The sequence below is a fragment of the Lytechinus variegatus genome, chromosome 10, assembly GCF_018143015.1.
Source record: "Lytechinus variegatus isolate NC3 chromosome 10, Lvar_3.0, whole genome shotgun sequence".
NCBI lineage: Eukaryota > Metazoa > Echinodermata > Echinoidea > Temnopleuroida > Toxopneustidae > Lytechinus > Lytechinus variegatus.
In genome coordinates, this window is record NC_054749.1 from 13,158,624 (window position 1) to 13,172,103 (window position 13,480).

A 13,480-nucleotide genomic window follows, 5' to 3' on the forward strand; every position below is an offset into this window, starting at 1 on the left:
ACTAGTTTTTATGCTCTAAATGAGTAATTATACGGTAGTAGTATTTTGTATCTTGAGTGATCATGATTAAATTCATATCGTGCAGGGTTTTTTTTTACTGCCAACATATATATGTAAATGTATACATAACGAAAGAGGCGTGAATATATATATATTTACCAATCGCTATTGTTTATAATATATGTGTGAAGAGTAGAATCAAGGATAAAGCAAAGTATACACTATGTTGTAAAGCTTTCAGCCCTGGCCTTCTTCGGTTTTTATTTGCAAAACAAAACAAATAAAGCAATTCATAGAATAAGCAACAGAACGAACATAATGGTAAATAATAGCAAATTAAAGCAAAACCAAAATAGATATGAGAAATCTTATGGTAATTACACGGAATAATAAAGGATCATACTCAACAGAAATAACAAGTTAAGGGAAATAGTACCTGACATGGGTCATAGCTTGTGTTGTTGTGTTGTCCAGCATGCGTGTGCTATTTACAAAGTAAAATGTATTAAAAGCGAAGAGGGCGTACTAAGAAAATTGAAGTAAATTGTATGCATTAATTTGGGCAGAACTAAATGAACAATACAAAGTAGAAGAGAAGGGCTTAACGTGGGACATGTAGGATTTTAGGTAAAAAATGTATATATTACTCTTTTTTCATATTTCGATATATTTACAAAATGGCATAGAAATAATTGTATGAGATGCATGAACAACAAAAAGCAAAATGTATATGTGTATTCAAGTATACAAAAATTATATACACTTCAAGTCTAAAAGTGTAACTATTATTTTTGAATATTATCATATTAAACTTTGCGGTGACATATGATATCAGCAGATATTGTAGTTTCTTGTAACCGAGTATTTTTTTTTACAATGTCAACAGAATGTTATGAAAGTTTTTCATTCAAATTGTAAAATTTCTTTGTGAGAATAATGTTCTATTCATGTATTTTTGTGTCACCATGATGCAAGAGTTAATGTTTTCTGTTGAGTATATTGCCTGTTATATGCAGTGAATTGTTTTCATACATAAACCTTTTTATCAGGTTTTTATCGACATTGTAAATGTTATTTGTCTTGCTTATATTTCTTCAAACATGTTTATGACGAGGAAAGTAGTGCAAATCTTCAACTTTGTTTTCATCTCCATCCCATATAGGGCTTATATATTTTACGATCTTGGTGTTCAAGTTCTCTTCAATCTCTGTTCACATCGGCCTAGAAGACAATTGTGAGAATTATGTATAAAAAACACATAAATTGAATTTAATTTGATATATGCTACATTTGAGGTTAGGTACTGTACTAAACTGATTATGCCCTACATTTTTTTTTCAAGAAAGAAAAAGAAACGCAACAAAAAGTGTAGTGATGTAATGATTAGGTATATTGTTTGTATATACATCCCTACGTTTTCTTGACCAGTTATTTCAAAATTTGTTCAATGGGAAAAATTGTTCAATGTGTAGTGCTGTTAATGATTGTGAGCAATAAATAAAATACACAAAATTATTTGTATAAAGTATATCCTGTACTTCTTATTTAATTGAACTGCTCATGAGAAAGGCAGGGGAAAACGAGTTTCAATCATCAATGTGTACCTAATTGATGTTCGCCTGATATAGTTTGCATAGAGCCTAAAACTAAGTCATTGAGAACAGAAATATTTCCACGAAGTACGTGTGTGTAATTGGTGTTGACGACTGTGAACTCTGTTCAGTTGAGCCCAATGAGTTATCTTTTTAGAATTTGTTTCTATGTAGATCATTGTTCTATATGCTGATGGAATTTTCATTTTGTGTAGAATTCTGAAAAGAAATGTGTTATAATAGGCGTTTCAAGGAAAATTCTGTGCTCATACTACTACGTTTACTATCACTTTTCTCTCTGTAGCATAGATGCCTTTATATGCTTGTGTGTAAACTATACATAATGGCTATATATTTTTTTTAAAATGCACATTTTCTTTGATATTTTGAGTTACATTATGTTATAATAATTTGTTTATGTTATTGCTATGATTCGTGAATATTGGTTTTTTGTCAATTCATAATTGTAAAGCGCATGGAGAACTGCACTAGTTATTACACTCTTAATAAGTAATTATACGGTAGTGGTATTTTGTAGCTTGAGTGATCATGATTAAATTCATATCGTACATGTTTTTTTTTTACTGACAACATATACACTTCATATTTGGAAGTGTAGCACCATTATCTTTGATTGTTATCATATTAAACTTCGCAATGATATACGATATCAGTAAATCTTGTAGTTTCTTGTAACCGAGTAAATGTTTTTACCATGTTTACAGAATGCTATGAAAGATTTTCATTCAAATTGTAAAATTTCTTTGTGAGAATAATGTTCTATTCATGTATTTTTGTGTCACCATGATGCAAGAGTTAATGTTTTCTGTTGAGTATATTGCCTGTTATATGCAGTGAATTGTTTTCATACATAAACCTTTTTATCAGGTTTTTATCAACATTGTAAATGTTATTTGTCTTGCTTATTTTTCTTCAAACATGTTTATGACGAGGAAAGTAGTGCAAATCTTCAACTTTCTTTTCATCTCCATCCCATATAGGGCTTATATATTTTACGATCATGGTGTTCAAGTTCTCTTCAATCTCTGTTCACATCGGCCTAGAAGACAATTGTGAGAATTATGTATAAAAAAACACATAAATTGAATTTAATTTGATATATGCTACATTTGAGGTTAGGTACTCTACTAAACTGATTATGCCCTACATTTTTTTGCAAGATAGAAAAAGAAACGCAACAAAAAGTGTAGGGATGTAATGATTAGGTATATTGTTTGTATATACATTCCTACGTTTTCTTGACCAGTTATTTCAAAATTTGTTCAATGGGAAAAATTGTTCAATGTGTAGTGCTGTTAATGATTGTGAGCAATAAATAAAATACACAAAATTATTTGTATAAAGTATATCCTGTACTTCTTATTTAATTGAACTGGGGTCCGTTGCAGCAAGAGTTGCGGTTAAACGCAAGTCAAAAAATCAATCGCAAGTCCCAAATGCGCGCTGTTGATTGGTTGAAAATCAAGTTGCGCATGACTTTTAGAGTTGCGTTTGATTGCAACTCTTTCTGCAACGGGCCCCTCATGAGAAAGGCAGAGGAAAAAACGAGTTTCATTCATCAATGTGTACCTAATTGATATTCGCCCGATATAGTTTGTATAGCGCCAACAACAGGGGTCCCGTAACGTTTTCAAAGTGGGGGGAGGGGTTGACCATGCAAAAAATTCACAATCATATGGTCATTTTTACGTTTTTGTACATGGTTTTTGTAAAAAAAATAAAGTAGGGGGCTGCATGCCCCCTCCCCGACCTCACCCACGCTTCCGCGACCCCTTGTACAAATGTGGTTCATGTCAAAATTAAGTCAATGAGAAAAAAAAAACATTTTCTACGAAGTATACGTGTGTGTAATTGGTGTTGACGACTGTTGGCATTAAAATGAAATACATACAAACGATTGTTTGTACAAGATAATTATATATATATATATATATGTATATATATATATATATATATATATATATATATATATATATATATATATATATATAATTATCTTGTACTATATTCTGATCAGTGAATTGAAAGGTTTCCGTCACGCTTGAATGAGAGAAAAGAAAAAAGTCATGAACATGTATACAACAGATGTTCATCTGATATTGCATTGTTTTCATATAGCTTATATTTTCCAGCAGTTGAACCATTTGTCAAATTTTATTCTTTGAGAAAAAAGTTTCCATTTTAAATACGCTCTTAAAAATGTTGGGCAACATACTGGGAACACAACAATTGGTTAGAATTTTATCAAATTCTAAGCAAATTGTGTAATCATGATACATTTCAATGACTATTTTCTTTTCAGAAATTCATGGAAAGCATCATGCCATAGCCATCAAATGTGAACCCCCAAGAGCTTGTTCATTTTCTTTTAGAATTTTACCTAAACACACGAAGCACTTTTTCTAATCATTGGAATCATGAACATGATATTTCACTAATCAAATATTGCGAGCGCGAAGCGCGAGCTGAAATATGTTGACATTCAGACCTGAAGAGGGGCATTCTAAGGCTCATTTATGGTAATTCATAACGATCATTTTGTTTTATTCAGACCAGGAAAGGGGACATGCATGAAGAGCAGACGTACAGTGCGTCCCACAAAAAAGCGAAACCGAGATTTATAGATGATTTATCATGCCTTAATCGCAAATACAATAAACAATTATTGTCAAGCTTAGTGTCTCCTCTTTCATTTGAAAAAGTTAAGATTATTCCTCATACATGAATGAACAAAAACAATTTGAAGAAAGGAAACCAAAAAGTCACTTGGCGAGCGGTATCTGAGTTTCAAAAAGAAAATAACATTTTTAAAAAGTTCAATATCTGCTCTTTAATTTTATACCTCAATTTCAGAAAACAGTCAAGAAACAACAAAGTTCTGTTCATTTGAAATAAGGCTTCAATTCAAATAATTTCATATAGTAAAGAGGTTTTACAGGATAGCTTGAAGACTTTCTTGACACTCCGTTTTGTTGACAATCAGCCATGTAGAAAGTTTTGTTAACTATGCGATAGTTTCGGTGGGAAACGGGTGAAAACACGTATGTTTCATTAAATTATTGAAATACAAGCATTATTTCGAAGAAACATTAATTTGTATCTCTGACCATTTTCTGTGATTTAGTTGTCAAATTAAAGATCAGATCGAACTTTTTAGGCATGTGATTTTCTTTTTGAATTTTTGTTACGCCCCGCCAAATGGATTTTGACATCCTTTCTTCAAATTGTTTTTACTCACTCATGCGTGGATGAAAAATCTCTTTCGTTATACCAACTGAAAGAACATAATCTGAGCTTTACAATGATTGGTCCTTTGTCTATTGTATCTGTGATTAAATTATGATAAATCATCGCTAAACCTCGGTTTCGCTTTTTATGGGACGCACTGTATATCACCAATCCACTAATGCAAAGCAAGCACGGCTGGAAATGTTTTATATTTTTGCAGACCTTAAAAGAGGACAATCACTTAGGGTAGTCATGAAAAAGAATCATATAGAATAAAATTTCGAAGGGCGAGGAAATATCTTTGGTGTATATTGATTTCAAAAAGGGATGTTTAAGTACCATTTCATTCCCTCCCATGGATACCCGCAGAAAACACACACTTTTCTGTTATTTTGTTTTCCTTACGGATGCTGTCCAATGGTAGTGACCCCTCCCCCCAGCATGCCACACTGTAAAAACTGCGGTGTTAAAACTGACACCAATTGGTGTTAATAGAGGACCACACCCTGAGGTGTTGAAATTACACACTAGAGATTAAACATAACACCAAAGAGTGTAAATGTAACAACAAAAGGTGTTGTAATAACACCTATAGGTGTAAGACTAACACCACCAATAACACCGGTGTAAAATAACTGGTGTGGTCGTCTATGTACACCAGTTAACACCACATTTTTTGCTGTGAACGGCCTAACCATACGGACCGAATGTACCATTCCGTTATTATTTTTTCTTTTTCCTGTCCTCTTACACTCCCTTTCTCTTCGCTTTCTGTCCTATCTCTCCCTCTCTCTCATCCCCATTCTCTCTTTCTCGATCTCTTCATCTTTCTCTCTAGATCCAAACCTTCAATGCAGTCTCGTATAAAACAACATAATGACAAGGAAATATCCATGTTTTATGGCATGTTTTATATATATATATATATATATATATATATATATATAGATAGATAGATAGATATAGATATCATAAGGCACTCCAATATTTACAAAAATAATTATTTGAGATTATTTACAACAAATTCATCAAAAAGTCATTGTCTCTAAGAAACTAAAAAAAACTGAGGAAAAAGTAGTTACACAGTCTAACTTATCGAAACCAATATTTACCCGATCACACAATCAAAATATTTAGAAAGAGCTTTACTTATGGTATAAATACTCTGGAGAGAGGGTCAGCTTTTTATTGACCAACAAAAAATATACACAAAATATAATTCTGATAGATTGTCAAACCGTCCGTGGTATAATTCTGGTATTCCTTTATATGGAATAAATGGAAGCAAAATCCTGAAGAAATTATTTTCATACAAATTCTTTAAAAGTGGCTCTCAATATTTACGGCGCGCGCGCCACGTGTGGCAGGCAAGTGTGTATTTTTCTTATAGAAAAGAAATCAAATTATAATGTTCCTATTTGTTTCACAAATTCTGTTTATGTTGTTTACATTGAAAATATTCTGACGTAGATGGCGATGTTCGTATTTGTGTCACTTGCGAGCTATTCACCATGTCCACCATGGTCACTAAATATATGTCAAACTGTAAACAGAATGTTGAGAGTATAATATTTTTAAAAAGAAAAATGGTAATGAAGATATATATATTTTATAGGTGACTAAATAGCCAGTATGCTATAATTTCGCATCCTTCATCTGTAAACAAACCTTGTGATATGACAAATTGAGGAAAAAATTGAGAAAATGGGAAAAATAAATCTCTATTTAGATGAATAAATGAACATATGGGACAAATATTATTTTCATCGTCATTTTTAACAGGACTTCTAAAATGGTCCATGGTGGAGTGATTCACAGAAAACCTGTAATCAATTTTAGGGTAATGCAATCAATATTTATTCGATGATAAAGGGCAAGAAAAAAAATTTATGAATCCCAGGGGCCGTTTCATAAAGATGTTCTTATTGAAGTAACGAATGACGTTATGCACGACTGCTGACCACTTACTTGTGGGAAATAGACTATCCCAAATTTCCATAGGTGTTGATTTAACTGTAAAGAAAGGGTCACCCCTCATTTGTAAAATTGTCCTTAACTTCAGAACAGTTTTATGAAAGACCTATAACAGAATCTTTCATCTGGAAGACCTGACCAAACGAGCTCTCCTAAGTATTCTGGTTATGTTTATAGTAACTCCCGTATATGGATCGGCAGGATATCGTTTTGCAGGTAAACACCAAGCTGGTATATAACCCATTACATATAAAAAATATTTTTACGCCTAGGTTAATCAGGTATAGTGGCTGCCGGAGGTGGCTGATCTTATAGACGACAAAATTACTCTTAAGAAAAATACTTATTATCAAAGTGAAGACAGGAGACAATGGTAGATGGGGATTCAAACTCACAACCTTGGGATTTATGAGTCCAATGCTCTAACCACCAGACCACACGACCCGTTGTATGCATACTAATACGAAATACCAAATATCGTCGGTCCTATGCCAAAAGGGCCTTAGCCGGGGTTTTTTTGTTAGTAGTTGTTTTTGCATGCCAATGTAAATGACTTTAAAGTTTGGCACTTTCTTATTATTGTAAAGTTTGTGCGCGTTTCTTCGTTTGTAAACTCAATCCCCATCTCGACAATTAAGTTTATTGACTATGTCTTACGCAAGAAAGCCTACTATATTGAATACTTTGATGAAAGGTCAGAATATCTAGTTTTATATTCAATAAAAAAACATGTAAAAATGACTCGTATTTATGCCGAAAGGGCCGTAGCCAAAGCGTATATGTATGATTAATGCATGAGATATTGTAATCAATTGTAGCTAATTGCCGCACTGTTTAAGGCCCAGTGGCAAACGGAAATCAGGGATACGTGTTAGGATTTTGGGGTCTTTACAAATATCTTGATAAATATAGCTTTTTGACTAAAGAGGGACACTATTTAAAAAAAGCATGTCGAGATGAACATGATGAAGTAAATATTAAAAACAAACAAAATTGGGTTTGTGCCCTTTTGGCATGAGGCCGACGATATATGGAATCAGATTATCTCAGAACATGGACCTATGCTCAGAAGCAGATAGATGATGAAATCTTCACCATGGGGTCTGGTACCTGGTTCTTCATTGTTGGGGAAACTCCGTTGCTTTAGACGCAGAATGGGTGAAGATTTCCTTCACAAAGGCGTCTGGTGTCTGTTGGGACACTCTTGTTTCTCTAGAAGCAGAGTGGATATGATGTCTTCACCAGGGCGGCTGGTGCCTGGGTTTTCTTGGGACAATCTTGTTTCTCTAGAAGCAGAATGGATGATGATGTTTTCACCAGGGCGTCCTGGGCCTGGATCTTCATGGACTTGTCGGGACAATCTTGTTGATTTAGAAGCAGAGTGTATAATGATGTCTTCACCATGGCATACCGTGCCTTGGTTTTGTTGGGACAATCCTGTTCTCTAGAAGCAGAATGGATGATGATGTCTTCACCAGGGCATCCTGGGCCTGGATCTTCATGGACTTGTTGGGACAATCTTGTTGCTTTAGAAGCAGAGTGTGTAATGATGTCTTCACCAGGGCGTCCCGTGCCTGGGTTTTGTTGGGACAACCTTGTTTCTCTATAAGCAGAAAAGGTAATTATGTCTTCACCAGGGTGACTTGGGTCTGGGTCTTCAGGGACTTGTTGGGACAATCTTGTTGCTTTAGAAGCAGAGTGTATATGATGTCTTCACCAGGGCGTCCCGTGCCAGGGTTTTATTGGGACAACCTTGTTTCTCTAGAAGCAGAATGGGTGATTATGTCTTCACCAGGGCGTCCTGGGCCTGGATCTTCATGGACTTGTTTGGGACAATCTTGTTGCTTCAGACCCAGAATGGATGATGATGTCTTCACCAAGGTGTCCTTTGGCTGGGTCTTCATGGTCATGGGAAAATTTTGTTGCTTTAGAAAGTGTAGTAGTCCAACTTGCTTGCGTTGCTGACGGCCCAAAAAATGAAGGCAAAGGCTGTGCCCCCCGCAAACATGGCAGCGACGGTGACAAAGGACAGTACTGAAAGAACCCCCATGCCAGATAGTCCGTGTCCGCTGGGTGAAAAAAAAGAGATAAACATGGCAAGGTAAGAGTAAGCCTACTGTACGAGCACATCAGAAAGTTAGAAAGTTGGGGCGATAGTTCAGGTCACTTTGAGGACTCAAATGAGACTCTATATTACTTCAAGTGGGACACATATACATTCATGGGCGACCTCTAAAACGCTGTTTAAATTCTCAGCGCATTGTCAAAGCCCGTCAGTCACCCTAACAAACACTGTTTAAACTTTGCGATTACGTGTTTAAACTCTTAAAGTGGTTGTTCAAAAATTTTAGACAATCGTTTAGAAGTCTACCCAATAGTTCTTATAGAGTGACGGGCTAAAAGAACGTGCGTATAATTTTAAACTGCGTTTTTTAAAAATATTCTAGAATATAAAATCAATAATGTGAATAAAAGTGAATTTATTCTTTTGCTGTTCATAATTTGATTTTTACTTTCTACGTTCCATGATTTAATTTTGATAAATACTATATGAGGAAATATTATTGAAATTGCTTAGGATGGAAAAAATGCCTATATCAATGCCTGTATCAAAGTGGTGTTCATCACCACTCTACGCCCGATTATACAACACAATTTTTACCGTCAACCCGCGACTTCAATATCCGGATTTCATGATATATCATTATGTTGCAATGTTATAGGACAATCGCGAATATTGTGCAGGGGATGGCGAATCGAAAATTGTCAATTCGTCTAATGCCAACTCGTCCACTCACCACATGGTCTACTTTCATTTAGTCTAATGCCAAGCCGTCCATCAGCGTTTTGTCTAACAACCATTTAGTACATTGACCATTTCGTCCAATCATCACTTCGTCTAATCACCATTTCGTCTATGACCATTTCGTCTAATAACCAATTGGTCTAATATCCCTATAAGTTTCCTTCCTTTTGCTCAATTTAACACTCAGTACAATTGGACCAAATGGTATATAGACTAAAGTGATATTGGACCAACTGGTTAGTAGACGGAATGGCATTAGACTAAATGAAAGTAGACCATGTGGTGAGTGGACGAACTGATGATAATAATAATAATAATAATAATAATAGGCATTTATATAGCGCCATCTATCTAGAAGTATTCTATTCCGAGGCGCGTTGTTATTATCATTATTACCCCGGCTTTAGCTTGAGCTGCCTCTCAGCGCTCATGCATTCAAGGAATTAATCCTGCCGGGTACCCATTCACCTCACCTGGGTCGAGTGCAGCACAGTGTGGATGATAGACCAAATGATAGTATACGAGTTGGCAACTGGACGAATTGGCATTAGACGAATTGGAAATAAACCGTCGAATTGACACCCTTTCCAGGATCAGTGATGCCACCGTCACACCCGCGAAATCCACCCAGACCGACAACAGCTATATAACATGGTTCACCAATGACAGACCATCGATCGATATGGGATCGGCTTGGTCAGTGTGACTGCGGTAATCAGCCGAATCCCAATAACTTACCTAGTACAGCCTCCTGCGAGCCTAGCCCCAAAGATAAGCAGAACTCCTCCCAGGAACGATGACGCTAGACTGACACCGGGCGTGCTGCCCAAGCTACCCGAAGCCGCCGCGGAGATACAAGCACCAGCTATCGCCCCTGCCACATAAAACACCTGCAAGCAAAATAATATAGGGCCTACGTGAGTAATTTGTAGCAAATACGATAGGGTTAAACCAAATGACCGATGAGAAGTTTGAAACATCGCTCCAAAATCCAGGATCTTAGGCACTAAGTGGGACACTTTTTTTTATTTGTTTGCAAAATGTGAGACACTAACCAAAGCTACAATTGTCAACTGTTGAAAGGGCAATCAAATCATTAATTTCATCAATGTTACTTATGAATTACTGGAATAAAAAAGATTTGTTTATATAACTATCATGCCCCTTCACATCCTGATCCAATCCTTTATTACTTGTATTTTGTTATCATAATTTGTTTTACACTTTGTGAAATATGAAAATAAAATCAATTCAATTCAATTGATTAGTACATCTAGTACAATATTATTTTCTTCTATCGCTTGCCATGTTGAAAACAAATGTTATAGGTTTTCTTTCTAAGTAAATATATTTTCACATAATTTTCCAATAAGAATGATATTTTGTTTATTGATTTAAAAAGTATATTAATGAATACTGATTAAATAGTAACGACTCGATGAGGATGCGCGATAGCTCAGTCGGTAGAGCGGGGTTTCGGATTCCGGTGACCCGGGTTCGATTTCCACTTGATGCTCTGTAGTGCATTTTGACATGTTTTGTAAGGCGTTTATCCTCATTACCAGGTCCCTCAGAAGCCGTCGGTCCTCTGGTTGCTTTAATGCTTTCTTATTAATCAGGTAAAAAATCATCACCATCACCAACTCGCTCACCTGCCACCAGTTTTCGGAACCTCTCTTGAATTTCGCGAGGTACGGGGACCACAATTCCATCCGTTTGGTGACGAGAGCCTGTGCCCCTAAGGTACAGTAACTACTGCTCCCTCCGATGGTATCACTCATTAACATTACGAGGGGGATCTGAAGGCACCCGATCAATACTCCTGAGAAGAAAATATTTCAAATCATGATAAATTTATGTTAAGTTGTTTCGATTCCATTTATATTTTGTCTTTATTTGAAGCATCTTAATTTGTGTTCACAAGATATTGAAATTTTATGACGTTTGTTGGGAAAGGCCGCAGGGTGATATTGATATCCAAAACGAATGAGTACATGGAACCCATTCCTTAACGCTTAACGAATGAACGAAAGATATGAAGAAAAACAATTCTACACTATAAAAAAGCCCCCCCCCCAAAAAAAAAAAAGGAATGAAATAGTAAATAAATGAAGAGATAAATATGAACAAATAAATAAAATACGCAATTATTCAAAACAAAAATACAAGTAAAATTGGGATATAAACATTTTTATAAAGACATGCAAATGACGTATTGTATGTGTTAAAAAAAATGTTTCCGTACACGTAATTCGCAAAATAATATGTTAAAGAAACGAAATGACCATGATGACGTAATAAAAGCCTGACACATAATGCTTTCCTTCATTAAGACTGAAAGATATATACAAAAAATATAAAAGGAGGAAGGAAGGGTTCCTAATCCATCAGGGGCCTGTCATTATGACAATTACCATGGTAACAAGGCTCAGCTTTTTATCCTTCTTCGGTTGGTTTGAGTGACGATTAGTCATAAATTGACTATTGTCGCCACTAACTTTAGCAACCAATTACAGTCAAAGTTTGTGTGGTAGCTATTACTTGGCAAAATTACCATAGTTGTAACTTTTTATGAAACGGGTCTCAGATTTTGTTAAGACGGTTGATGCACAAAATGTTAAAACGGCTGTTTTCGACTCGCCTTACGGCCGCCGTAGAGCAAATGTGACCAAGGTATTAGGATGATATTTCGTTCCATCATCGAACATTTCAAACATGTCAAAGTTCATTCTTAAAACAGGCAAAATGTTTCTGGTGGTATGGTATGTAAAAGTTGTCCATGGAATTGCAGGATCCCTGCATCCATCTGCATGTTTTTCATCATCCAACGTTTTAAATCAGAGCTTGAACACCACTTCAAAAAAAATCAATCCCGACTGTGCAGAACAGGTGATCCACAATGTAATGCCTTTGTTCTGTTGAACGTGATTCTTTTGTGTGTACACTGGTCTAGGCTTTATTGTGTTTAAGTAGCAGCCCCGAATTCTTTTTTGTACCTTGATTCAGCAAAGGAAATTCTTCTGTTACTGTTCCTATAAATGCATTCCTCACTATGCGCAACAAACAGACCATACGTCTCGAGGAAGTCTTCACCTGTTTTCCTTCAACATAGCAAGAAGCTAGCTCTTACACGTTGGTTATACCTTGGTCACATTTGCACTACGGCGGCCGTACGGCGAGTCGAAAACAGCCGTTTTATTAATTTCAATTCAAACCACCTATATGTAGTTGGACAAAAAAAATTACAATCATATGGCTGTTTTCTACTCGCCGTATGGCCACCGTAGAGCAAATATAACCAAGGTATTATTCTTCAGTGATATTTTTAATTATCAGGAAAACCAGTTTTCATACATCCCTTTGATTTGCACCAACAAATATCCATGACTTGTGTTATCCAAGTGTAATTATAGAATATAATTTTGGAAGAACACTCGAGGGCACTGTTATGCCGTCTTTGCAGCCTGAGTTCCATTTTCTTCATTTGTAAATATTTCACACTTCAGTTAGGGGACATCGTGCCATATAAGGCTCCGAAACGGATTGGAACATGTCATGATACAATTGGACTCCTATTCACGATTTGAGGAATTGTCAGCATTTGTTCATCAAGCACGCAGATTCTGGTGAGTTTATGTTTTATTTCTTGGTTCAAATTCTTACAATTTTTAATGACCCCGTCCTGATTTACTCATCCTCACCTCTGTTGTATGGCAAAGCTTTAGTGTGGCTTTTCATCTACTCATGCTTGCAACCGTTGTGACAAAAAAAAATGGTGTATCTGAATAGGAAGGGTGATAAACATAACCCTGAGGGACGGTGTTCCTTGCGTACAGCCAGAGGCATACGAGACAAAAGT

At 35.7% G+C, this 13,480-nt stretch overlaps 1 protein-coding gene across 1 annotated transcript in view; it reads right to left on the reverse strand.

The window, feature by feature from the left end:
- Window positions 1-7,361: 7,361 nt before the first annotated feature.
- LOC121422478 (UPF0394 inner membrane protein YeeE-like) overlaps window positions 7,362-13,480 on the reverse strand; it is a 43,353-nt gene continuing 37,234 nt past the window's right edge. The window contains exons 8-10 of the mRNA XM_041617551.1: window positions 11,274-11,443; window positions 10,360-10,511; window positions 7,362-8,884 (exon numbers count right to left, since the gene is read on the reverse strand). Of these exons, the coding sequence (XP_041473485.1) occupies window positions 8,743-8,884; window positions 10,360-10,511; window positions 11,274-11,443 (464 nt within the window). The 3' untranslated portion in view covers window positions 7,362-8,742. The remainder of the gene's footprint in view (window positions 8,885-10,359; window positions 10,512-11,273; window positions 11,444-13,480) is intronic.